This window comes from Candoia aspera, chromosome 7 (assembly GCF_035149785.1).
Source record: "Candoia aspera isolate rCanAsp1 chromosome 7, rCanAsp1.hap2, whole genome shotgun sequence".
Taxonomy (NCBI): domain Eukaryota; kingdom Metazoa; phylum Chordata; class Lepidosauria; order Squamata; family Boidae; genus Candoia; species Candoia aspera.
This window is the reverse complement of record NC_086159.1, coordinates 29,027,931-29,050,273: the sequence shown is the minus strand read 5'-3', so window position 1 is coordinate 29,050,273 and position 22,343 is coordinate 29,027,931. Positions and strand designations below refer to the sequence as shown.

At 39.2% G+C, this 22,343-nt stretch overlaps 2 protein-coding genes across 3 annotated transcripts in view; one reads left to right on the top strand and one right to left on the bottom strand.

The window, feature by feature from the left end:
- Positions 1-248: 248 nt before the first annotated feature.
- On the bottom strand, positions 249-9,040 carry CBY1 (chibby 1, beta catenin antagonist). Of its 2 annotated transcripts, none has more exons than XM_063308617.1 (5): positions 8,956-9,040; positions 7,092-7,189; positions 6,133-6,238; positions 4,505-4,620; positions 249-1,998 (listed from the first exon to the last, which is right to left on the bottom strand). In XM_063308617.1, exons 2-5 carry the CDS (start codon positions 7,167-7,169, stop codon positions 1,918-1,920), a joined length of 381 nt encoding a protein of 126 aa, XP_063164687.1. In that variant the 5' UTR covers positions 7,170-7,189; positions 8,956-9,040; the 3' UTR covers positions 249-1,917. The 2 variants fall into 2 exon arrangements, with proteins under 2 accessions (XP_063164687.1, XP_063164686.1); XM_063308616.1 differs by lacking the exon at positions 8,956-9,040 and adding an exon at positions 7,489-7,722.
- Positions 9,041-10,728: 1,688 nt separating this feature from the next.
- Positions 10,729-22,343, top strand: part of FAM227A (family with sequence similarity 227 member A) — a 31,676-nt gene continuing 20,061 nt past the window's right edge. Inside the window, exons 1-4 of the mRNA XM_063308571.1 lie at positions 10,729-10,849; positions 19,664-19,749; positions 20,629-20,707; positions 21,713-21,801. Coding sequence (XP_063164641.1) covers positions 10,729-10,849; positions 19,664-19,749; positions 20,629-20,707; positions 21,713-21,801 — 375 coding nt within the window. The remainder of the gene's footprint in view (positions 10,850-19,663; positions 19,750-20,628; positions 20,708-21,712; positions 21,802-22,343) is intronic.

The following is a 22,343-nucleotide window of genomic DNA, read 5'->3' as shown; positions in this document are numbered from 1 at the left end:
TTATATAATTGCTATTATGGGGAGTGCTACATTAGAACATGTTAGAATTAGATTAACATTTCTTTTCTTCTGGGGAGATCAGGGAGAGCATAAAATATTACCAATCTTGCTAAAACCTGCAAGGTAGGCAGTGACTAAACCAGAAAATCCAATGGGCTGTAGGCATTTATTATGAAAAAGACCAACTCCTAAAGCTCTGGAACTTTATTTCTCTATAAAAATAGAAATATTCTAAAAATTAGAAAAACACTTTAATGGTTGAGTTCATATATTCTAAGTCATAATGTGGTTTGTGTGATTTTGGCTTAGCATATTGTATGAATCCAGCCTTTCAAATCATGATTTATGATATGTTGCACAAAGCCAGCCACTTGTAAATTATTCAATAAATTATGGTTATATAAATCATAGCTTAGCACCATCCATCCATCCCAGTCAACATTATAATGCTATTGTGTAGCTTTCTGTAAAGTTAATAATTTCCTGTTGAATTAATCTTGAAAATGGCCACTTTTCCTGTATTTAATCTGTACCAAAAGAAAAACACACACAGGAGCGTAATTAATATAGAAAATTAATGAAAAAAGCCAACAGGGAACCAATATTTATTTTAAAATATAAAAATAGACTTAAAGAGCAATTCAACTCAACATTTGTCTTTAAAACGGTCTAAATGTATCTGCAAATAGTACAAAAGTAAATAACTTAAAAGGAAAAAAATGTCCCCCATGCTCCCTCAGATAACAGTTAAAGGTATAGTGCATAGAATTCCGCAAGAAGTGATTTATTATAAACTAAGGAACAGAAATAATAAGAATTGGCTGTTCAGTGTGAAGTTTATAGAAATAAGGCTGTACAGCACAGGCTTGGGTAAGATACAAAAATAAAGCAGTGGTTCTTGCAGTTCACAAGTAAATTGTAGTATGTAAGGCAACTAAGGTCCATGTATTTTTTGTAGAATTGTACCTAAATAGGCCATTTTTGAGATAAATGTATTATGTCATCAAAATTTATATCTGTGAACAAGTGACAATATAAGTCTTAACAACTTTGTTAGCTTTTAAGGTTCCTCAAGATTTGTCCTTTTTCTGATGCCATAGGTAAGATTATCTCACTGGTGACTGTACTATATAATTTTAGGAAAAAGTGTAGAGGCATTTGTGATACCTCCTATAACAACAAGTCCTTCACAAGAACTACATGAAAAGATGTGGTATGCTATCTATTTTGTCTGTCATATACCAGCTCATTGGCAGAAACTGCAGTCCAGAGGTATTTTGCACCGCAAACATTAGATTCCCAGATGCCAAAGAATACATGAATAATGAACATGAATCCAGGCATCAGCCAAAATGTTAAGTGTTAAGCTTGAATTAAGAACTTCCAAGTTATAGTCAGGATTTATAATCGAAAGCTGACTTCCAGTCCTGACTTGTTTAGAAGCAATTTACCATGTTTTCAGTCTGATGAATTATGGGTAAATTCAGCTTTCTAGCTTGTTTTACAATCACATAAAGAGAAGAAAGTGAGTGCATGCCACATGTACATATTCTGGCTTAATAAACTGATATTTCATTATCAGTAAGTGTCCTGAGATAGACTGCAGGGAATGTTCACCCCATTTTCCAGAATGGTTGCTATCTTCTTGGGAAGATGACATATATCACCAGCTATTAGTAACATAATAAATAAATGTTAAGAGCACTTGGATGGAAGTTTCACAAAAAAGAGGAGAAAGTAGATAATAGCTTCCTGACAGCACTGGAACTTACTAATATTTCTTACTTGGGACCCTGGCTATAAAGAGTCCAGGATAGCAAAGTCTTCCAAGGCAGACGTGACTTCATCAGCAATGAGTATCACTGCTTTAAATCATATTTGCCTGCTCTTTCCTCCCCCATCTCCTAGTGATTGCCTTCACTTTCTTCTTCGGCTGTAATTTTTCAGTTCTTCTAATTCCTTCTCCATGAGGTGGGATTCAGCAGTTGTCTCAGAGAGCTGAAAGTGAAAGGCAGAAATGGTAATGAAAATGCATTCATTTCCTCCTCTTGTACTAATGCTGCCAGCAAACCCAGATGTATTTTTGTTTTGATTCTATTCTAAAGCAGTGGGATTTAGTTAGATGGCCTGTGTTTAAACTGTGTATTTGGGGTAAAAGTAATACTTTAAAAATAAGTCATTAGCTGCAGGTAATCTATAACATATATGGTATTCTGCTCTGTATTTTTAAAATACATTTTCAGACATTGACTAAAAGACCAGAATACTGATGGGACTGCCTCTCTCCTGCTACTTCTGCCAGCCAGTAAGAGCTGTTTTTCTCCAAGTCCCATCTGCAAACCAGCGTCATCTTGTGGAACCTAGAAGACAGGTGTTCTCTTATAGCTACGCCTGCCCTATGGAACAGCATTCCCCCGGAAGTCCGTATGATCCTGACCCTGCTGTAGTTTCACAGATTTTCAAGGTTGGCTCTTCCAACAAGACCTGGGTCAGTGTGGGTCATGAACCATTCCCTGTTCTTTTTTAATTGTTATTGGGTCTTGTTTTGTTCTTTTCCCTATGTGCAGTTGGATATTATTTATTTTTATTTTTATTATTGTTCTTGTTTTTAACAGTAATGTTTAAGCTGTCTAGAGTTGTTTTGTGATTGAGATGGCACACAAGCTAAACAAAACAAGCAAACTATCTTCAAAGTTTATCTGAAAAAATTCTACCTCTCATTTCTCACTCAGAAAAAGTCTGTTGCCAAATAGTGGAAGTTTTAATTTTCTAGATTTAAGTTTGTATAAATAATATAAATAAATAAACTTCTGCAAAAGCAGAACCACAGCTTATATACCTTTGGCCTACTACCTTTTACAACCACACTTGGGATAGGCACTCTCATGTAACATATTAGGGAGGAGTGGAATGCAATAGCACAACAAATCTTCAAATCATGCTAATTAATAATAGGGAAAAATCCAAATCTGAAAATAGCAAGGCAGTCTCTTTTGTTGCAAAACATGGAGTGTGTATTTTTATTTATTTATGGATTTATAAATTGCTTCAGCCAACTGACTTTTAACTCTCTTAACAAAACCAACTGATTGTTTTGCTATCTGAGGGGCTGCAGCATAAATATTAGTTAAACAACGTCAAGTGATGATATCTCCAGCTGAAAAACTTCTTAATACCTTCATATGGGCCACCAGCTATAGAACCTCCAGTGAACACTATTCAGCTAAACTTTATTTATTTATTTATTTATTTAATTTTTAATTTTCTATCCCACCTTTATTATTTTTATAAATAACTCAAGGCGGGGAACCCTATTACTCCTTGTTCCTCCTATTTTCCCCACAACAACAACCTTGTGGTGAGTTGGGCTGAGAGAGAGTGACTGGCCCAAGGTCACCCAGCCGGCTTTCAGACCTAAGGCGGGACTAGAACTCTCAGTCTCCTGGTTTCTAGCCTGTTGCCTTAACCACTAGATCAATTTGAAGAAACCCAACCGTAATTTTTAAGCATGAGAATATTAGAATGATCATCATATTAAATTTCTCATACTTTATGGAGCTCAACAATAAAAATCTAGGGTTTGGGGTAGATTCCTTTTTTCAATTCAAACATATATATTCTGTTATTTCCCTTCAAAATTGCATAACTCAAAGTAACTTACAAAATGTAAAAATTTTAAACAATAAACAGAATCTGGACTCTTGCAAGAATGAATTCTTAAAGTGGCCTCCAACTCAGTGTTGCATTTTCTACAATACTGCATTAGGAAGCCATATTAATGTAAATCCTAGGTTTTTTTTTAATCGAGAGAATTTTCAGAGGAGTAGTAAAGGTAAAGGTTTCCCTTGACGTAAAGTCCAGTCGTGTCTGACTCTAGGGGGCGGTGCTCATCTCCGTTTCAAAGCCTTGGAGCCGGCGTTGTCCATAGGACACTTCCGGGTCATGTGGCCAGCATGACTCACGGAACGCCGTTACCTTCCCGCCGAAGCGGTACCAATTAATCTACTCACATTTGCATGTTTTCGAACTGCTTGGTGTGCAGGAGCTGGGACGAGCAACAGGAGCTCACCCCGCCGCGCGGTTTCAAACCGCCGACCTTCCGATCGACAGCTCAGCGGTTTAACCTGCAGCGCCACCACGTCCCTCAGAGGAGTAGTCATGTTAATTTATCACAAAACAACCCAGTAGAGGATCTAATGACACTTAAAATTAATATATATAGCATATAACTGTGTAAGCTAGAATCTACTTCATTAGTTTACAGAAATGTTCCTCTATATTGGCATATAATCTGTGGTGTGTGTGTGTGTGTGTAAAAAGTAGGAGGGATAGTAAGCAGTGAGGTTCAAGGGAAGTAAAATGTGGTAAGTTCAGAGATAAAATGTTAAATTGTACATTCGTAAAGCAATAATATAGATTGATAATATAGATGTCCTGGCATTAGGAAACTAAATAACTCCTGAAGTGTGATAAAAAGAGAGATGACACATTGACCTATTCTTACCATATCCAACAAAAGGTCCACTTTCAGCCGAAGGAGATTGTTCTCTTCTTCCAGCTGCTGATTCCGTTTGCGAAGACGCTGTGTCTCCCTGCGGTCCCCGCTGCTTCCAAATGATTCTGGAATAGAGAGGAACTGGTATTAGAATCACATAAGGTTATTAATTTTTCTTGCTCTAGGGATCCAATAGAGGATGACCACTAAACCATAACCACAGCAAAAGTCAGTCAGTTTAGATTTATCAAAATAGAAAAAAATGCTAAGTCAGAAAATCAATGAAAATCTGATACAAAATAACATTTGATATAGGATTATTAAAGCATAATAAATAAAGATATTGCAAACCATACATTATAGCAAATGGTTTAGGTCTGGCCGGTTTTATCCTATGTTAACATTTTACTCGCAGCTAAACATTCTAAAATTACAGTGGTGACATGTAATTTTAAACATGGCTGTAAAAATAAAGTCTTTATTAGTAAGTTTGAGTTTTTAAATGTTTTATGTAATATCTGTCAAATTATTAACATCTATGGCTTTTCAGCTTTAAAGGTGATATTTCATCATGCATGTTTATGACTGATCAGGAGACCCCTCCATAGACCCTTTCTGCATTCCAGTCTGCAAGATAGTTTTACTTTTCATCTCCCACTTGGACAGACTATCATAGTTCTCAAAGCAAGACTCCAACTCAGGCTCAGTTTGATTCAGGCCCCAGAAGCCCCTGTTCTTTCCTCCTTGTTTACAGCATCCCAGAACTCAGAATATGTACCAAAGTTTCCAAATACTCCTCATATTAGGATACATGCCCACCCACTTCAGCACTGCAGTAGAGCCAGTCTGTCTTGAAGTAATACAGTACTTCTCATTTGCAATTCATGATTACTTTAGATTTTATAATAACTGAAGTTCTCTGGGCACTACAACTTTATTTAAAATAATAAGTATTTATGAAAATATTTTAAAAACTGAAACAATAAAATACAAACACAAAATAACACAGGAAATATAAAATCCATCACTCCACTGTAAAACAAGTCCTTAAAATCAAACTGAACACCTAACAATAGAAATGCCTGTGGGTATGTTTTGGTGCATATGAAAACTATTATACGTCTCCCAGGAAAAATGAGAATTGGTGCTATAAAAAGGATTAGAAGGAACAAGGTCTATTTCAACTTCTGATTTAGCAAGAATACCGAAGCAGATCCAAACTACAGCATAAATGCCACCCCTAACACAATAACAATCATTACTACTTGCATACCCAACACAATAACAATCATCCATTTTTGCAAAAGCGCATCAAAAGAAAGACTATGGTAGGAAGCAGTTCAGCCTCACTGAATATGCTCCATTTTGGAAGGAATCGGGACTCAAACTACCTCATTCTTAAGCTATATGTGCCTGGATATATAGTGCCAGATTAGAGCTATATCTCTGACACTATACAGCACTGTTTCTCAACCTTGGCAACTTTAAGAGGCATGAACTTCACACCTCTTAAAGTCCTCCAACATGGCTGGCTGGGGAATTCTGGGAGGTGAAGTCCACACCTCTTAAAGTAGCCAAGGTTAACACTGCTATACAGAATACTGCAGTCACTGAAATAATTGCTCTTTCTCTCTTACCAGTTATCCACTGGCCATTCTCAAACTTCAGACTCTGTCCAGTAAGCGTCATAACAGGGGTTCCATACTCTAAGCCCAACTCAATTTCACGGGTAGATCTGTCCAGCTGTAAAGAAGATAAGTCAGTTCAGTACTTTCCCAAATATTTTCCTTAGTTCCTGTTCATTTTCATAATATTAGGCAAACCTGTACAGATGATGACAAATCCATTTATTCCAGAGCATAAAAACATATATCCTATTTAAATATGCCTGGAAAGTAGTTTATCATCCCAACACTGATGCTCCCATAATGTTGCATCATTTTAAGGGAGTATGGATGCAATTCTATAGCTTTAGAACAGTGCCACAGTCATTGCAGAATATATTGGATTCCAATCATCAAGATCAGGAAACCTCCAACATCAGATTTCTTTTCCTACTTCCTCAGAAGCCAGCTCCTCCTGAGGTAGGAAAATCTGAACCACAAAAAGTCCAAAACAATAGTAAGGGGTGGACTAGGCTGAGTTAGAATGTAAACCCCACTCACACCTCTACTATGTTCCAAAACAGAATGGAAATTTCATAGAGCTTTAGAGCTGCTCTAAATTCACAAAATGCAAGTAAAACTTTTTATTTATACAGTACTTTCTTCAAAGGGAGATAGATGGTCAAGTGCATTTTGCTTATAAAATAGAAATATTACGTGGTTGCTGTACTAGCTATTTTGTGTTTTTCTGCTTACAGTTTTAGGGTTTGTTATTTACAGTATTATAAATAGGTTATTTTATTATTTATTTTACATAAATAAAAATGGGTAAAGGTGGAGCTATACCTGCATAACAGCACAAATGGGATTCAACAAATAACAGTATTGGTTCTGCCTTTCTGAATAATTATTTGTATGTGGCAGTGGCTTAAAAGACTCATATTCTGAAGAAAAAGATTGCATAAGTCTCTTCAAACCCTTCTAAAACTTACCGAATGGAGGTTGGAAAGTGAGGCTGATTTTCTGGGTGGAGTTTTCTTTGGACTGAATGTGTTTCCAAAAAGTGGCATCTTATCTAAATTCCTCTTATCTTTGCAAAAAAATCCACAAAGGTTGTTATTTCATTTAATAATATACACATTTTTCACTAAGAGCATTGTTATGTCCCAGATTTCTTTCTTACTAGGCATTTACTATAGAATCACCAAGCATCATTTGCCTATATTTTACAGAGGATCCAGAAAAGATCTTTATAGCTTTTTTCCCTATCATACAAAATCCAACATTGTTTTTTAGAAATAACAATAGAATAGCACAACTTTGATAGGTGTGGATACTCTTAAAGGATTTTTTTTCCCCTCAATTTTATGTTGTAGGCAAATATCTCACCAAAGAGAATGGCCATGCTGGCTGGAGAAAATGCAAGATGTAATTCAAAGTATCTGGTTTGGGGCATCAGGCAAATGAAAACTGACATGAATTATTTCCTTTACACACAATTATCGAGTCTTTATGTTGTTATTTGTTCAGTCGCTTCCGACTCTTCATGACTTCATGGACCAGCCCACGCCAGAGCTTCCTGTTGGTCGTCGCCACCCCCAGCTCCCCCAAGGTCGAGTCCGTCACCTCTAGAATATCATCCATCCATCTTGCCCTTGGTTGGCCCTTTTGCCTTCCACTTTCCCTAGCATCAGCATCTTCTCCAGGGTATCAAGTCTTTATACATTTCATTATTGTTGCTCCTTATTTATATTCTAGCTTCCCCCTCAGAGGATATATATTATTACCCCAGACATCAGGATTACTAAATGCCATAACATCTTCCACAAATAAACTTATCTCAGAGGGAGTTTTACTGGATGTATATCAACCATGGAATTCAGTTGCACAGCTGTGATAACTAACCACACAGAAATCTTAAATTCCTCATGAAAAAAAGCTATTATATTATGTGCATAAATTCCCTGCAAGAGGTAGGGTTACTAGATGTCTGGCAAAAGGAGGACATGTCCTCCTTTTTGTCCTCAGATCTTCCATTCAGCAGGCAATTCTTTATTATCACTAGCATATGTTCTTGAAAATAAAGAGTTGTTGGAAAAATATTGCACTTAAAAAACCAGTCTTTCTGACACTGGAAGAAGTAATTGCATATACATGTAGGCCTAAGTACATTTTTTTTGCAGTTTTTCCCTATAATTTTTTGTCGCAATTCCAAGATACCAGTCAGTGTGTCTTCCTTTTCCTCCTTTTGTCCTCCTTTCCAATTGTCTGTGTCTTCTTTTGCCGTTCAGATAACTGGTAACCTTATGCAAGAGTGACACAACTGTGTCTTGCTCAATGCAGAAATCAATCACTGCCCACAAGGGTTGGAAACAGAGAGCTACCTGGCCTCAAGCAGAGTGTAAATTCCCAGCTACCATGGCCTATATACGGTAGCCCAACATCTCCAAGAGGTACCAGGTTGGGCAAAACAGCCTAGCACAACCATACAAACTGCTTTAATCACATGCTACATGTGAGCATGTGCGCAACTGTGGCTGCTCGGTTGAATTTTAGCCTGATGTGCCACTGGGCAGAGGCTGTCTCCTCAAGGTGGTGGGTGGCAATTTTAATACATCTCAAGTAACCCACCCCTATCAGCCATCTCTGCTTCAAGCAAAATCCCGCTCCAGGATTTTTATGAGAACCCGACATTAAGGTCTTCCCATAATAGAAATGCCGAATCCAAGCTAACACCACGTTTAAAGGAGCACCATGACAAGGGGCGCTGTTTTCTTGAAGCCACCCCCTGTCTCGCCTAGTACGTCGAACCAAATTTGGGGGACTTTCACACCCAACAATGATAGTAACACATACCACAACTCCAACCTTCAAAACCAATCTGCGCAAGCGTACTCTTAACCGATGCTTGAAGCTTCGCGACCCGCGGTAGCCCAGGGACTATCGCGCTAGGTAGCTGGCGCAGCAGCCAGTACCACACAAGGAGAGGGGAAATTATTTTTATTCCACAATTGCGACAGTGAGCCTTGATACACACGCATTTAAATTGAATATATAAAACTAATAACAAGTAACTGAATCTGTCAACATGATAAAGATGGTCGTATGTACAGAAAGTTTGCAAAGTTATAACCCATATCAGAAGATACAGCCCCTTCTCCTGCAATGGTAGCGACCTAAGGGGCTCTGAAAGGAGGAGAGAAGAACTCCCGCACCGGTAGGATCTTACCATCATTGTAAATTTGGGGGGGAGGAAGAAAGAAAAAATAATAATTTTGATAGATTTTTTTTAATATTCCTGTTCAGCAGCTGAGTTCTCAAATAAATTATTCCCAATATATTACATTATCCAGTAACAGCGAAGAAGTGCTAGGCTCTCCTTTAGACGTGTATAAAGATAGACTAAGGAAATAGTTTCTTCCGCCTCGGTTGCTGCGGTAACAGAAGGACGCCCAGTGAGGGAGCGAAGCTAGATTCTTCCGGGAGAGGGCGGTACGTGGCGTGAGTCGAGCGTTGGCTGCCGCCGGGAAAGTGAGCATTTTATTCCCATAATAGCCGTCCCCAAACTGAACAATGGCTGAGAGTTCTGAGTGTGGTGTGTTGTTGCTGAGTGGATAATGACTCGGCAGATTGTAGTTTCCATGTGCCAAATTAGAGAACTGAAAAAGACATTTAGGCCGTCGAGTCTCATCCCGTATCCAGTCACCTCTTGGACAGTTCTAGACAGGGAAAGAAGCGCGGTACTCTTAGTTCTACTGTCGAACTTCTCGCATTGTTAGGAAACTTTTTTTAATATTCAGTCGGAATCTACGTTCCAGGAAATCCATTATTCCGGATCCTACACTTTGGAACAGAAGAGAAGAGATTTTCTTGTGACATCCTTTTAGTGAAACCTTGCTTTACCATACCCAGATGTAAGGCAGTAGACTAAATTTCCACTGTGATTTATGTCATCATATAAATACATATATTCACACAGTGCCCTATTTTCCAATTCAGTGGACAATTCTGAATATGCCCCTCCCCCAACAATTCAGGTTGGAAACTGGGCAGTAACTGTCCAATATAGCTAGATCCAAGGTCACCCTCTTGAGGAGGGTCACACTGGAGCCCACTTCAGAGTCCCCAGCATCTCCCCCCTGCTGCATTCATGATAGCCCCAATCTAATCTCCTCTTCCCTCCCTGGCAGCTGATGCAACTACTTGCCACTCTGGCCACTTCCTCAAGATCAATAGGTGTGAACTTTTCCCAGGTGACATCACAAGATGTCACCCTGGTCCCATTCTTGCACTCTGTCCAGCCAGCTTCTAACTCCAAAGAAAAATAAATAATTCTATCTACAAAATACTTCATTAATATATCTCAGCAGCCCATCTTCCTTAATAGGGACCAGGCCATTTTAAAAAGGGCTGTTCAGCAGTTTTGCAGATACAATTTCCTATGTAAGCAACTCCTTTTGATCCCACAAGGAGATCCTAAAATACATTCCAGCACAAGCTGATGATAATTTGGCCACTACAAGGATGACTGAGATTTAGGAGCAGGAGAGTAAAATGACTGAATAAAAGTTTGGTTCAAATGGAAACATGTTTTCCCTCTCCCTCTTTTTTAATGTTGTTTGCTGCAGGATGGATCTGATACATAGTAAAGCATTTTTAAGCCCTCTAAAGGGGTTCCTGGTTTTGCCATCCTCAACCCAAGAAGAAAGAAGTGACACCATGAATTGCAATTTAGATGACCTTCCACGTTGTATCCTTTTCCCCCCTAATTATAAACAATATGAAGTCTGCATGAAAATATTGCTTGTATATACACATTTCCATTTAGCTGAAAGATGCTTTTGTTATACAAATTGCTATTGGACTAAGTCTCCCTTCATTTTTTTTTTGAAAAAAGACTTGAAGTGGGTCTCTGAACCTAAGTGCTTGTTATGAAAAATACTATATATATATAAATATAAATATAAATAAAATTCAAATTTTGTTACTGCCCATCTCCCCCAAGAGGGACTCTCTATATATTTTAATCGTATGGCATAGCAGTTTGGTGTTCATGCTGTTTTTCTTGCTAGGAAATCCTTGTGAGGTCCAGCAGCCAGATGTGTAGACTCTTTAGCCATGATAAGTCACATTGCCCGGGTGCACCATGAGGAGGCTAGTCTACATTGCACCGAGTTGGGCTGAATGAGAGTGACTGGCCCAGGTCAGCTTTCATGCCTAAGGCGGGACTAGAACTCATAGACTCCTGCTTTCTAGCCCATTGCCTTAAATATTAGACCAAACTGGCTCTCATATACAAATAATTGCAACCAAACATACTAGATTCTGTTTGAATGATGATAAAAATACTTGTTCAGAGCCTTACAAGTCAAAGTAAGCTTCAGATCTGTGATAGGTAGCAGGAGGGTCAAATCTGGCAATCAAATGGACATCCTTTTGTTCTCCAGAGTTATAAAAGAAAACTTTTGTATCTATAGTTAGTCTCATTGCAGAATTCGGAGTCAGGAAGAGAAACTACCAGAGTTAAACCCCAACAACTTGTTCTTAAAACACTATCTTCAAGCAAATGTCATCTAAGAATTTAGTACTATTAATTATGAGAAGATGGAATAGAGACTGAATTCCAACATTGCACTGATCAGTATTCTAAAACTCGTTTCTATATTCTTAAATTAAATAATACATATTATATTTAAAAAGCAATATTTAAAGCAAAGAAAAAAGAGATAGAAATAACAGCAACATTTATATTTGTTGTTGTTTATTTGTTCATTCACTTCCAACTCTTCGTGACTTCATGGACCAGCCCACGCCAGAGCTTCCTGTCGGTCGTCGACACCCCCAGCTCCCCCAGGGACGAGTCCATCACCTCTAGAATATCATCCATCCACCTTGCCCTTGGTCGGCCCCTCTTCCTTTTGCCCTCCACTCTCCCTAGCATCAGCATCTTCTCCAGGGTGTCCTGTCTTCTCATTTATATGGCCAAAGTATTTCAGTTTTGCTTTTAATATCATTCCCTCAAGTGAGCAGTCTGGCTTGATTTCCTGGAGTATGGACTGGTTTGATCTTCTTGCAGTCCAAGGCACTCTCAGAATTTTCCAACACCACAGTACCAAAGCATCTATCTTCCTTCGCTCAGCCTTCCTTATGGTCCAGCTCTCACAGCCATATGTTACTATGGGGAACACCATAGTACAATGGTGTTTTAACAATGCGGACCTTTGTTGTCAGTGTGAGGTCTCTGCTCTTGACTATTTTATCGAGATTTGTCATTGATCTTCTCCCAAGGATGAAGCGTCTTCTGATTTCCTGACTGCAGTCAGCATCAGCAGTAATCTTCGCACCTAGGAATACAAAGTCTTTCACTGCTTCTACATTTTCTCCCTCTATTTGCCAGTTATCAATCAAGCTGGTTGCCATAATCTTGGTTTTTTTGAGGTTTAGCTGCAAGCCAGCTTTTGCACTTTCTTCTTTTACCTTCGCCATAAGGCTCCTCAGTTCCTCTTCACTTTCAGCCATCAAAGTGGTTTGTTGTTTATTCGTTCAGTTGCTTCTGACTCTTCATGACTTCATGGATCAGCCCACACCAGAGCTTCCTGTCGGTTGTCAATGTTAGCAGATTGCTAGGAAAGCCTTTGGCCCAGGAGAGTTCAGAAAAGTTACACATCAGGCATTTCTATAAAAATAATTTTATTTACAGAAAGCAAACATATTTACAGGCTCTCAGTGAGAGCTGCTTAACTCTCTACATGCCTACACAGAAGGGAAACTGAAACTAAAACAAGTCCAGGCAAGTTCTTCTCTCCAGGTGCAAAAATTAACATCCGAAAAGAGGACAATTAAATTCAACCTCTTCACCAGGCCAAAATGATTAGTTACCATAGTAACCTTAATCTGTAGTAGAAAGCATATTAACACTCCCCTTTTTATACTACAGAATAGGATGCAAACCAATTTGCTTTGTTAACTCTTTGTGTCTTGGTACAGCAAGAGGTTTGGTTAAAATATCAGCAATCATGTCTTTTGATTCACAATATTTCAACATTATTTCTCCTTTGCTTATCATATCTTTGATATACTGATATCTAATATCGATATGTTTTGTCCTATTTTTGCAGGCTTCAGATTTTGCCATAGCAATGCAAGCTTGATTATCCTCATAAACAGTTATAGGCTGGTTCACTTCCATGCCTATGTCTTTTAACAAATGTTTAAACCATATAACCTCATTACAGGTTTGTGTTAGAGAATAAAACTCTGCTTCTGCAGTGGAACGAGCAACAAGTGTTTGCCTAAGCTAGACCCAGCAAATTGAATTAAAATCCCAGAAGTGGATTTCCTGCCACTGACATCTGCTCCCCAGTCAGAATCGGCAAAAGCCTGCAATTTCTCTGTTCCAGAGGCATTTAGCTTCAGGCAATAATTCTTTGTTCCTTGCAAATACCTCTTTAAACTCTTCAGTGCTGCTTTTCCAGTAGATGTAGGTTTCTCTACCTGTCTACTTAAAATGGCCACAGAATCTGAGTTATCTGGGCGAGAGTGATTTGCAATGTACAGTAAACTTCCAATTGCAGATCTATATTTCTCTGCCTCAGTTAATTGAGTTTCTCCTATATCTTTCTGAAAATCTGTTATCATCAGAGTAGAGACTGGTTTACAGTCTTGCATATTAAAATCCTCTAGGAGCTTTTGAATTTTACTATGTTGGTTTAACAGAAAGCTACCATCCTTCTCCCTGTGTATTTCCAAACCTAGGTAATTTGTTACATCCAAGGCTTTTTAATATGAAATGGCTTTTCATGCAGGCTTCAAAATCAAGCCTTTGTTTTTCTGTTGATGTGAACAGCAGCAAATCATCAACATAAATGCACAGATACATACAGCCTTGTTTGTCTTTCTTCATATATACACATGGATCTGCTTTTCCTTTTTTTCAAAACCAAAATTCTGCAGTTTTTCATCTAATTTTTGGTTCCAGGATCTAGCAGCTTGTTTTAACCCATAGATTGACTTCTGCAGTTCACAGACCAGATTCTCCCCTTTTTCATAGCCAGTGGGTTGCTGCATGTATAATTTGTGGTCTAAATCACCATAGAGAAATGCAGTTTGAATGTCATAGTGGTGAACTGACATTCCTTTGAGTGTAGCAATTTTTAACAGTAATCTAATCGATTCACCTTTAGTAACTGGTGCAGAAGTCTTGTCAAAGTCTAAATCTCTCCTTTGAGTGAACCCTTTTGCAACTAACCTTGCTCTTTATATTTTTGGATTTTGCCATCAGCATCCCTTTTCAGTTTGAAAACCCACCTGCAACCTAGACAGCGTTCATTGGGAGGTAGATTTACCAGTTTCCATGTTTTATTTTCTTTCAAGGATGCTAACTCCTGTTGCATGGCAGAATGCCAATTTTGTGCAATCTCAGGTGGTAAAGCATTCACTTGTTCTAAAGACTCAGGTTCTGTGAATATGTGAAATGCCTTTACTGTTTCAGCCTGAAAATGTGATGGAGGAACGCCTTTATTACTCCTCTGAGATCTGCGAGGTAATACAGGGCTTAAATTATGACTCCTATCACTTTCCTGAGAAGCATCTGTCTCATCAGACAGATCTTCAGTTTGCTTTTCTGGTTTAATGTCCTCATCAGGCAAAAAATCACCATCACCAAGACCTTGCTGTTCTCTTGTGGTGGTCAGTTCAACTGGAGAGCTAGAGTTTAATCTCCCCCAGTTTTGTTCAGCAAAAGAAGCGCTTTTGCTAATTATTAATTTCTCTCCCACTATGAACCTGTAGCTCCTTTGGCTTTGTTCATAGCCAACAAAGATGGCTTTCTTTGTTGTGGGGCCTCCTTTCCTTCTCTGTTGTTTTGGAATATGAACCCAAGCAGTACTACCAAACACTCTAAGATGGTTTACCTTTGGTTTCACACCATAAAACAAATGGAATGGAGTGTCCTGAATCACAGAGTTATACAATCTGTTTTGTACATAACAGGCAGTAGATATTGCCTCTCCCCAATACTTAAAAGATAAATGTGAATTTTTAAGCATGCATTCCATGGCATTTTGCAAGGTTCTGCCCTTTCTTTCAGCAACACCATTTTGCTGAGGGGTGTAAGGGTTAGAAAGAATTTGTTCTATCACCTTTTCCACTAGGAACCTTTTGAATTTGTGAGAAAGGTACTCTCCTCCTCTATCACATTGGAGTGCAGATACAGGCCTAGGGAATTTTCTATTTGCCCATGTCACAAAACTTTTAAATTTCTCAGATGCCTCATCTTTATGTTTTATGATGTAGATAAATGTGTATCTTGAGAAATCATCAATGATGGTCATTGCATACCTTGCTTGTCCAAGACTTGGAGCAAAAGGACCAATAATGTCAGAGTGTACAATTTCCAAAGGTCTAGTTGTAACTCTGTCACTGTGCTTACTCACAGGAGTTTTTAGTGTTTGGCATTCTTTCCAAACTACACAATCTAAGTATTTGTCACAGGGTTTTATCTTTAGGTCAGCACACAGCTGTGGCATTTGTGCTATATACTTGAAATTCGCATGACCAAATCTCCTGTGCATCAGGTGTACACATTGGTCATGATATGGCGTGTTGCCAACTGCAGCCTTGCAGCTTGGCTTCCTTGCATTTTGCACCATGTACAAGGAGTCTTTTAATATACCAGTTGTTGTTTATTTGTTTAGTCACTTCCGACTCTTTGTGAATTCATGGACCAGCCCACACCAGAGCTTCCTGTCGGTCGTCAACACCCCCAGCTCCCCCAGGGATGAGTCCGTCACCTCTAGAATATCATCCATTCACCTTGCCCTTGGTCGGCTCCTCTTCCTTTTGCCCTCCACTCTCCCTAGCATCAGCATCTTCTCCAGGGTGTCCTGTCTTCTCATTATGTGGCCAAAGTATTTCAGTTTTGCCTTTAATATCATTCCCTGAAGTGAGCAGTCTGGCTTGATTTCCTGGAGGATGGACTGGTTTGATCTTCTTGCAGTCCAAGGCACTCTCAGAATTTTCCTCCAACACCACAGTTCCAAAGCATCGATCTTCCTTCTCTCAGCCTTCCTTATGGTCCAGCTCTCGCAGCCATATGTCACTACGGGGAACACCATTGCTTTAACTATGCAGACCTTTGTTGTCAGTGTGATGTCTCTGCTCTTAACTATTTTATCGAGATTTGTCATTGCTCTTCTCCCAAGGATTAAGCGTCTTCTGATTTCCTGACTGCAGTCAGCAACTGCAGTAATCTTCGCACCTAGAAATACAAAGTCTTTCACTGCTTCTACATTTTCTCCCTCTATTTGCCAGTTATCAATCAAGCTGGTTGCCATAATCTTGGTTTTTTTCAGGTTTAGCTGCAAGCCAGCTTTTGCACTTTCTTCTTTCACCTTCATCATAAGGCTCCTCAGTTCCTCTTCGCTTTCAGCCATCAAAGTGGTATCATCTGCATATCTGAGATTGTTAATGTTTCTTCCAGCGATTTTAACTCCAGCCTTGGATTCCTCAAGCCCAGCATGTTGCATGATGTGTTCTGCGTACAAGTTGAATAGGTAGGGTGAGAGTATACCGCCCTGCCGTACTCCTTTCCCAATCTGAAACCAGTCCGTTGTTCCGTGGTCTGTTCTTACTGTTGCTACTTGGTCATTATACAGATTCTTCAGGAGGCATACAAGATGACTTGGTATCCCCATACCACTAAGAACTTGCCACAGTTTGTTGTGGTCCACACAGTCAAAGGCTTTAGAATAGTCAATAAAACAGAAATAGATGTTTTTCTGAAACTCCCTGGCTTTTTCCATTATCCAGCAGATACTGGCAATTGGGTCCCTAGTTCCTCTGCCTTTTCTAAACCCAGCTTGCACATCTGGCAATTCTCGCTCCATGAATTGCTGAAGTCTACCTTGCAGGATCTTGAGCATTACCTTACTGGCATGTGAAATGAGTGCCACTGTTCGATAGTTTGAACATTCTTTAGTGTTTCCCTTTTTTGGTATGGGGATATAAGTTGATTTTTTCCAGTCTGATGGCCATTCTTGTGTTTTCCAAATTTGCTGGCATATAGCGTGCATTACCTTGACAGCATCATCTTGCAAGATTTTGAACAGTTCAGCTGGGATGCCGTCGTCTCCTGCTGCCTTGTTGTTAGCAATGCTTCTTAAGGCCCATTCAACCTCCTTCTTCAGGATGTCTGGCTCTAGTTCACTGACAACACTGTCAAAGCTATCCCTGATATTGGTATCCTTCCTATACAGGTCTTCTGTATATTCTTGCCACCTTCTCTTGATCTCTTCTTCTTCTGTTAGGTCCTTGCCATCTTTGTTTTTGATCATACCCATTTTGGCCTGGAATTTACCTCCAATGTTTCTAATTTTCTGGAAGAGGTCTCTTGTCCTTCCTATTCTATTGTCTTCTTCCACTTCCGCGCATTGCTTGTTTAAAAATAATTCCTTATCTCTTCTGGCTAACCTCTGGAATTTTGCATTTAATTGGGCATATCTCCCCCTATCACTGTTGCCTTTTGCTTTCCTTCTTTCTTGGGCTACTTCTAGTGTCTCAGCAGACAGCCATTTTGCCTTCTTGGTTTTCTCTTTCTTTGGGATGTATTTTGTTGCCGCCTCCTGAACAATGTTGCAAACTCCTGTCCATAGTTCTTCCGGGACCCTATCTACTAAGTCCAGTCCCTTAAATTGATTCTTTACCTCCACTGCATATTCCTTAGGAATATTAGTGAACTCATATCTAGGTGATCTGTGGGTCTCCCCTAATCTCTTTAGTCTGATCCTAAATTGTGCAAGAAGAAGTTCGTGATCAGTCAGCTCCAGGTCTTGTTTTTACTGACTGTATAGATGTCCGCCACCTTTGGCTGCAAAGGATGTAGTCAATCTGATTTCGGTGTTGTCCATCTGGGGAAGTCCATGTATAAAGCCATCTCTTAGGTTGTTGGAAGAGAGTGTTTGTTATGTACATTGAGTTGTCTTGGCAAAATTCTATCAGCTTATGTCCTGCTTCTGTGGTCCTCTTGTCCACAGTAGTAGATCTGGTGGTCATTTGATGTGAAGTGGCCCATTCCAGTCCATTTCAGTTCACTGACGCCCAGAATGTCTATCTTTAATCTTGACATCTCACCAAGAACCACATCCAATTTGCCCTGGCTCATAGATCTTACATTCCAGGTTCCAATGGTGTGTTGATCCTTAGAACATGTCCTTAGAACATGTGCTGCCTCCTGAACAATGTTGCGTACTTCTGTCCATAGTTCTTCCGGGACTCTATCTACTAAGTCCAGTCGCTTAAATCGATTCTTCACCTCCACTGCATATTCCTTAGGAATATTAGTGAACTCATATCGAGGTGATCTGTGGGTCTTCCCTAATCTCTTTAGTCTGATCCTAAATCGTGCAAGAAGAAGTTCGTGATCGGAACTACAGTCAGCTCCAGGTCTTGTTTTTACTGACTGTATAGATGTCCACCACCTTTGGCTGCAAAGGATGTAGTCAATCTGATTTCGGTGTTGTCCATCTGGGGAAGTCCATGTATAAAGCCGTCTCTTAGGTTGTTGGAAGAGAATGTTTGTTATGCACATTGAGTTGTCTTGGCAAAATTCTATCAGCCTATGTCCTGCTTCATTTTGTTCTCCCAGGCCATGCTTGCCTGTAATTCCAGGTGTCATTTGACTGCCCACCTTAGCATTCCAGTCTCCTGTGATGAAAATAACATCTCTTTTAGGCGTGTTGTCCATTATGTGCTGCAGATCCTCATAGAATTGCTCTACTTCAGCTTCTTCAGCATCTGTGGTTGGGGCGTATATTTGGATCACTGTGATGTTAGATGGCTTGCCCTGAATTTGAATTCCGATCATTCTATCGTTTTTTGGATTTTATCCAAGCACTGCTTTAGCCACTTTACTATTAATTATGAAGGCTACTCCATTTGTTCTGTGGTCCTCTTGTCCACAGTAGTAGATCTGGTGGTCATTTGATGTGAAGTGGCCCATTCCAGTCCATTTCAGTTCACTGATGCCCAAAATGTCTATCTTTAATCTTGACATCTCACCAATAACCACATCCAATTTGCCCTGGCTCATAGATCTTACATTCCAGGTTCCAATGGTGTGTTGATCCTTAGAACATCGGATTCGCCATTCACCACCAGCACCGTTGGCCGCTAACCGTCCTTTCGGCTTTGAGCTAGCTGCGTCATCACGTCTGGGGCTAGTTGAACTCATCCTCTGTTCCTCCCCAGTAGCATTTTGACCATCATCCGACCTGGGGGTCTCATCTTCCGATGGTATACCGACATATCTCTGGTTGTACTGATCCATTTAGTTTTCACAGCAAGAATACTGGGGTGGGTTGCCATTACCTTCCCCAGGGATCGCATTTAGTCTGACCTCCCTGTCATGACCTTCCTGTCTTGGGTGGCCCTTCACGGTTTAGCTCATGGCATCATTGAGGTGCTCAAGCTCCAGCACCACGACAAGGTAACGATCCTTTGCTGAAGAACATTTATATACTCTCCCTCTTTACAGACTTTTGAAAAAATCCTTAACAAGATCTGTTAGTGTATGTCATTGGCAATATACAAAATGTGAATAGAAAAATCTCTCATTTAGAACTGGGATTGAGAAGATATGACAATAGTGATGTAGTAAGTAGTTTTTTTACAGCATTTTTAATATGCAGAATCCCAGAGTGTTTTTTCTAACTTTAGGCAATTTAGGAATTGTCAAGTACCTTGCTTAGCCTTTCTGATGACAAGCTGAAAATCAATCCAGTTTTTTTTTTCTTTTAAATAGGAGAGAAGTTCTAGAGTTACTCTTATACAGCTGAGTAGGTGCAGAGAATAAAAAGCACATGCCAAGTTGATGATGCTGTTGCATGAACTGGGTTGAAGTGATGGAAGTTTTTCAGCTTGAACGTCCTTATGCACAAATGTGCATAGCACAAGAGGGCAAATGTAGTTATCAGTCTTTGGAGTAGGGTATTGGTGGCTATTAATGGTACTGTTATTCTTCAGACCACAGTTAGGGCTCAATTGATCTACATGACTGAATTATTTAACAGCTTGAACATTGTTAGGCATATAGAGATTTGAATTTCTCTAATTCTAAGTAAATGAAAATTTTCAATGGAGGAGATGTAGTATTTTAACTGTTCAGATAAACAGGAATTACAGAATAGAGAATATGTGTCCTAACAAGCAGGAACCACGCTGAGACGAGGAATAAGTCTCTAGTGTTTTATTACTGCTACAGTAGATAGAAAATCCTAACAAACTGAAGAAGCGTGAGAAAACCCAGACAGATAAACCCCAAAAGTCAAGGTGGGTCTGATCTGTGTCTCTTTGAATGGCTGCTCAATTCCTCGCTACTACGCATGCGTTTTCCCCCCTGGATAGGGGCCCCCACCTGCTCACCATCAGTGCTCATGACAATATGTCCTCTTACAGTTCTCCATAAATAAGATAATCAGAACTTTTTAAGAAACTGATATCTATTTACCTTTTTCTTCACTGTTCTCACTGAAGGTGATTGAGGATATGATGCTGAGGAAATATGCAGAAATGAAGGGTTCTAGAAAAGGACGACGTATAAGCAAGGGGAAAGGTAAACATAATGACAATATTAAATCAGTGGTCTAATTGCTTCAAACATAAGGTTTCATTAGAACATATTGAATGATATCCCTTTCTGTCACAGTTGCTTAACTCAGATGTCTTACCAAACTGTTCTTCTAGTAACAAATGTTAAGAATCCAAAATGTTTGAAGAAACTGCCATTCGACTTGTACATCTACTTTTTTCTCTCTTCTATCTGCTCAACATACAACTTCAAGACTTCATAAGTTCACTCCTGCAGTCTCTTGAGGTGGAGCATGTGTGCATTTGCGGGCAGGGGGGCAGAGCAATGGTCCTAATTTTGGCTTGTCAGAGAACTATGATTGAGGGGTTATACCAAATCACATTAACTGGGCTCATACTATAATGTTATTTATGACTTTATGAAATACCACATGTGACCCAATTCATAGGCTTTCTGTGCACAGGTGTCCTCACTTAACAACCATTCATTTAGTGATGGTTCACACTTACAACGGTGCTGGAAAAACTGACTTATGACCAGTACTTACACTTACAACTGTTGCAGTGTCTCCATGGTTATGTGATCATGATTTGGGTGCTTGGCAACCGGTTTGCATTTATGACCATTGCAGCATTCCATGGTCACATGATCACCATTTTCGACCTTCCCAGCCAGCTTCTGGCAAACAAAATCAATGGGGAACAATGTGATTCACTTAACAACCACTTGGTCCCCTTAATGCCCAGTGATTTGCTTAACGACTGCCGTAAAAAGGTTGTAAAATTGGGTCAGATTCGTTTAATGACTGCTTCACTTAGCAACTGAACTGGTCTCAAATGTGGTCATTAAGTGAGGACTACCTGTATATATAGGCTCCCTCTAGCTTTGAGTGCAATGACAAAACAAAACTATTAACATGGAACAAGTCTAAGTCTCTGTGCCTGGATAATTACATACCAACCAAGTTTGCATATTATGTGAGCTTCTACTCAGATGCTCAGCAGGAGTATTCCTTTTCTTACATTGCAGAGAAGGATCAGGTGGTGATTCAAAAGCCTGGAAGGCATGGTTCAGACATAGATACTGTAAGAAATCAGAGCAAAGTAACTCAGAAAAAGGTATGACACTGAGTGACAAATCAAGAGTCACCCCTTCCTATAAGCATATAATATTTAGAAAAAGTTAGAAGCTATATTATTCTTAATGATCAGGAAACAAAAGCTTTACTGTGAGATGTATGCTGTGAAGAAATCATACAGGATAAGGCTCTTCATATTTTGTAACCATTAAACTCGCATTTGTAACCTATTCGACCAATTATGCTGATATTGCAAAAGATTTGATTGTTTGCTTGGAATTCTGGGAGCTTCTGTATAAAACATCTAAAATGTACATGTTTGAAAAAAAATTATAAATGTTCCTAAAATATTTTCATTTATATAATAATAATATTTAGCATTTAGTAAGGAGTAAGCAACCTATGGCCCAGAAAACCTTTTTTTTTTAAACCCCAAAACCTACTCTGACTCCTTTTGCTGAAAATTGACAGTATAATTTCCCACCATATTTAAGCAAGATACTGTACATACAAAACCATAGTGGAAATCCCCTAAAATAAAATTACAATAGTTATAAAAACCAAGAAAACTCTGGAAGCTAA

Excerpts from the sequence above, each read along its gene's own strand:
- CBY1 (XM_063308616.1), bottom strand. The coding sequence starts at position 7,576 with ATGTCAGTTTTCATTTGCCTGATGCCCCAAACCAGATACTTTGAATTA. Across the intron at positions 6,239-7,091 it reads CACTTTCCAACCTCCATTCG|CTGGACAGATCTACCCGTGA; the intron begins GTAAGTTTTAGA and ends TCTTCTTTACAG. Across the intron at positions 4,621-6,132 it reads GAATGGCCAGTGGATAACTG|AATCATTTGGAAGCAGCGGG; the intron begins GTAAGAGAGAAA and ends TCTCTATTCCAG.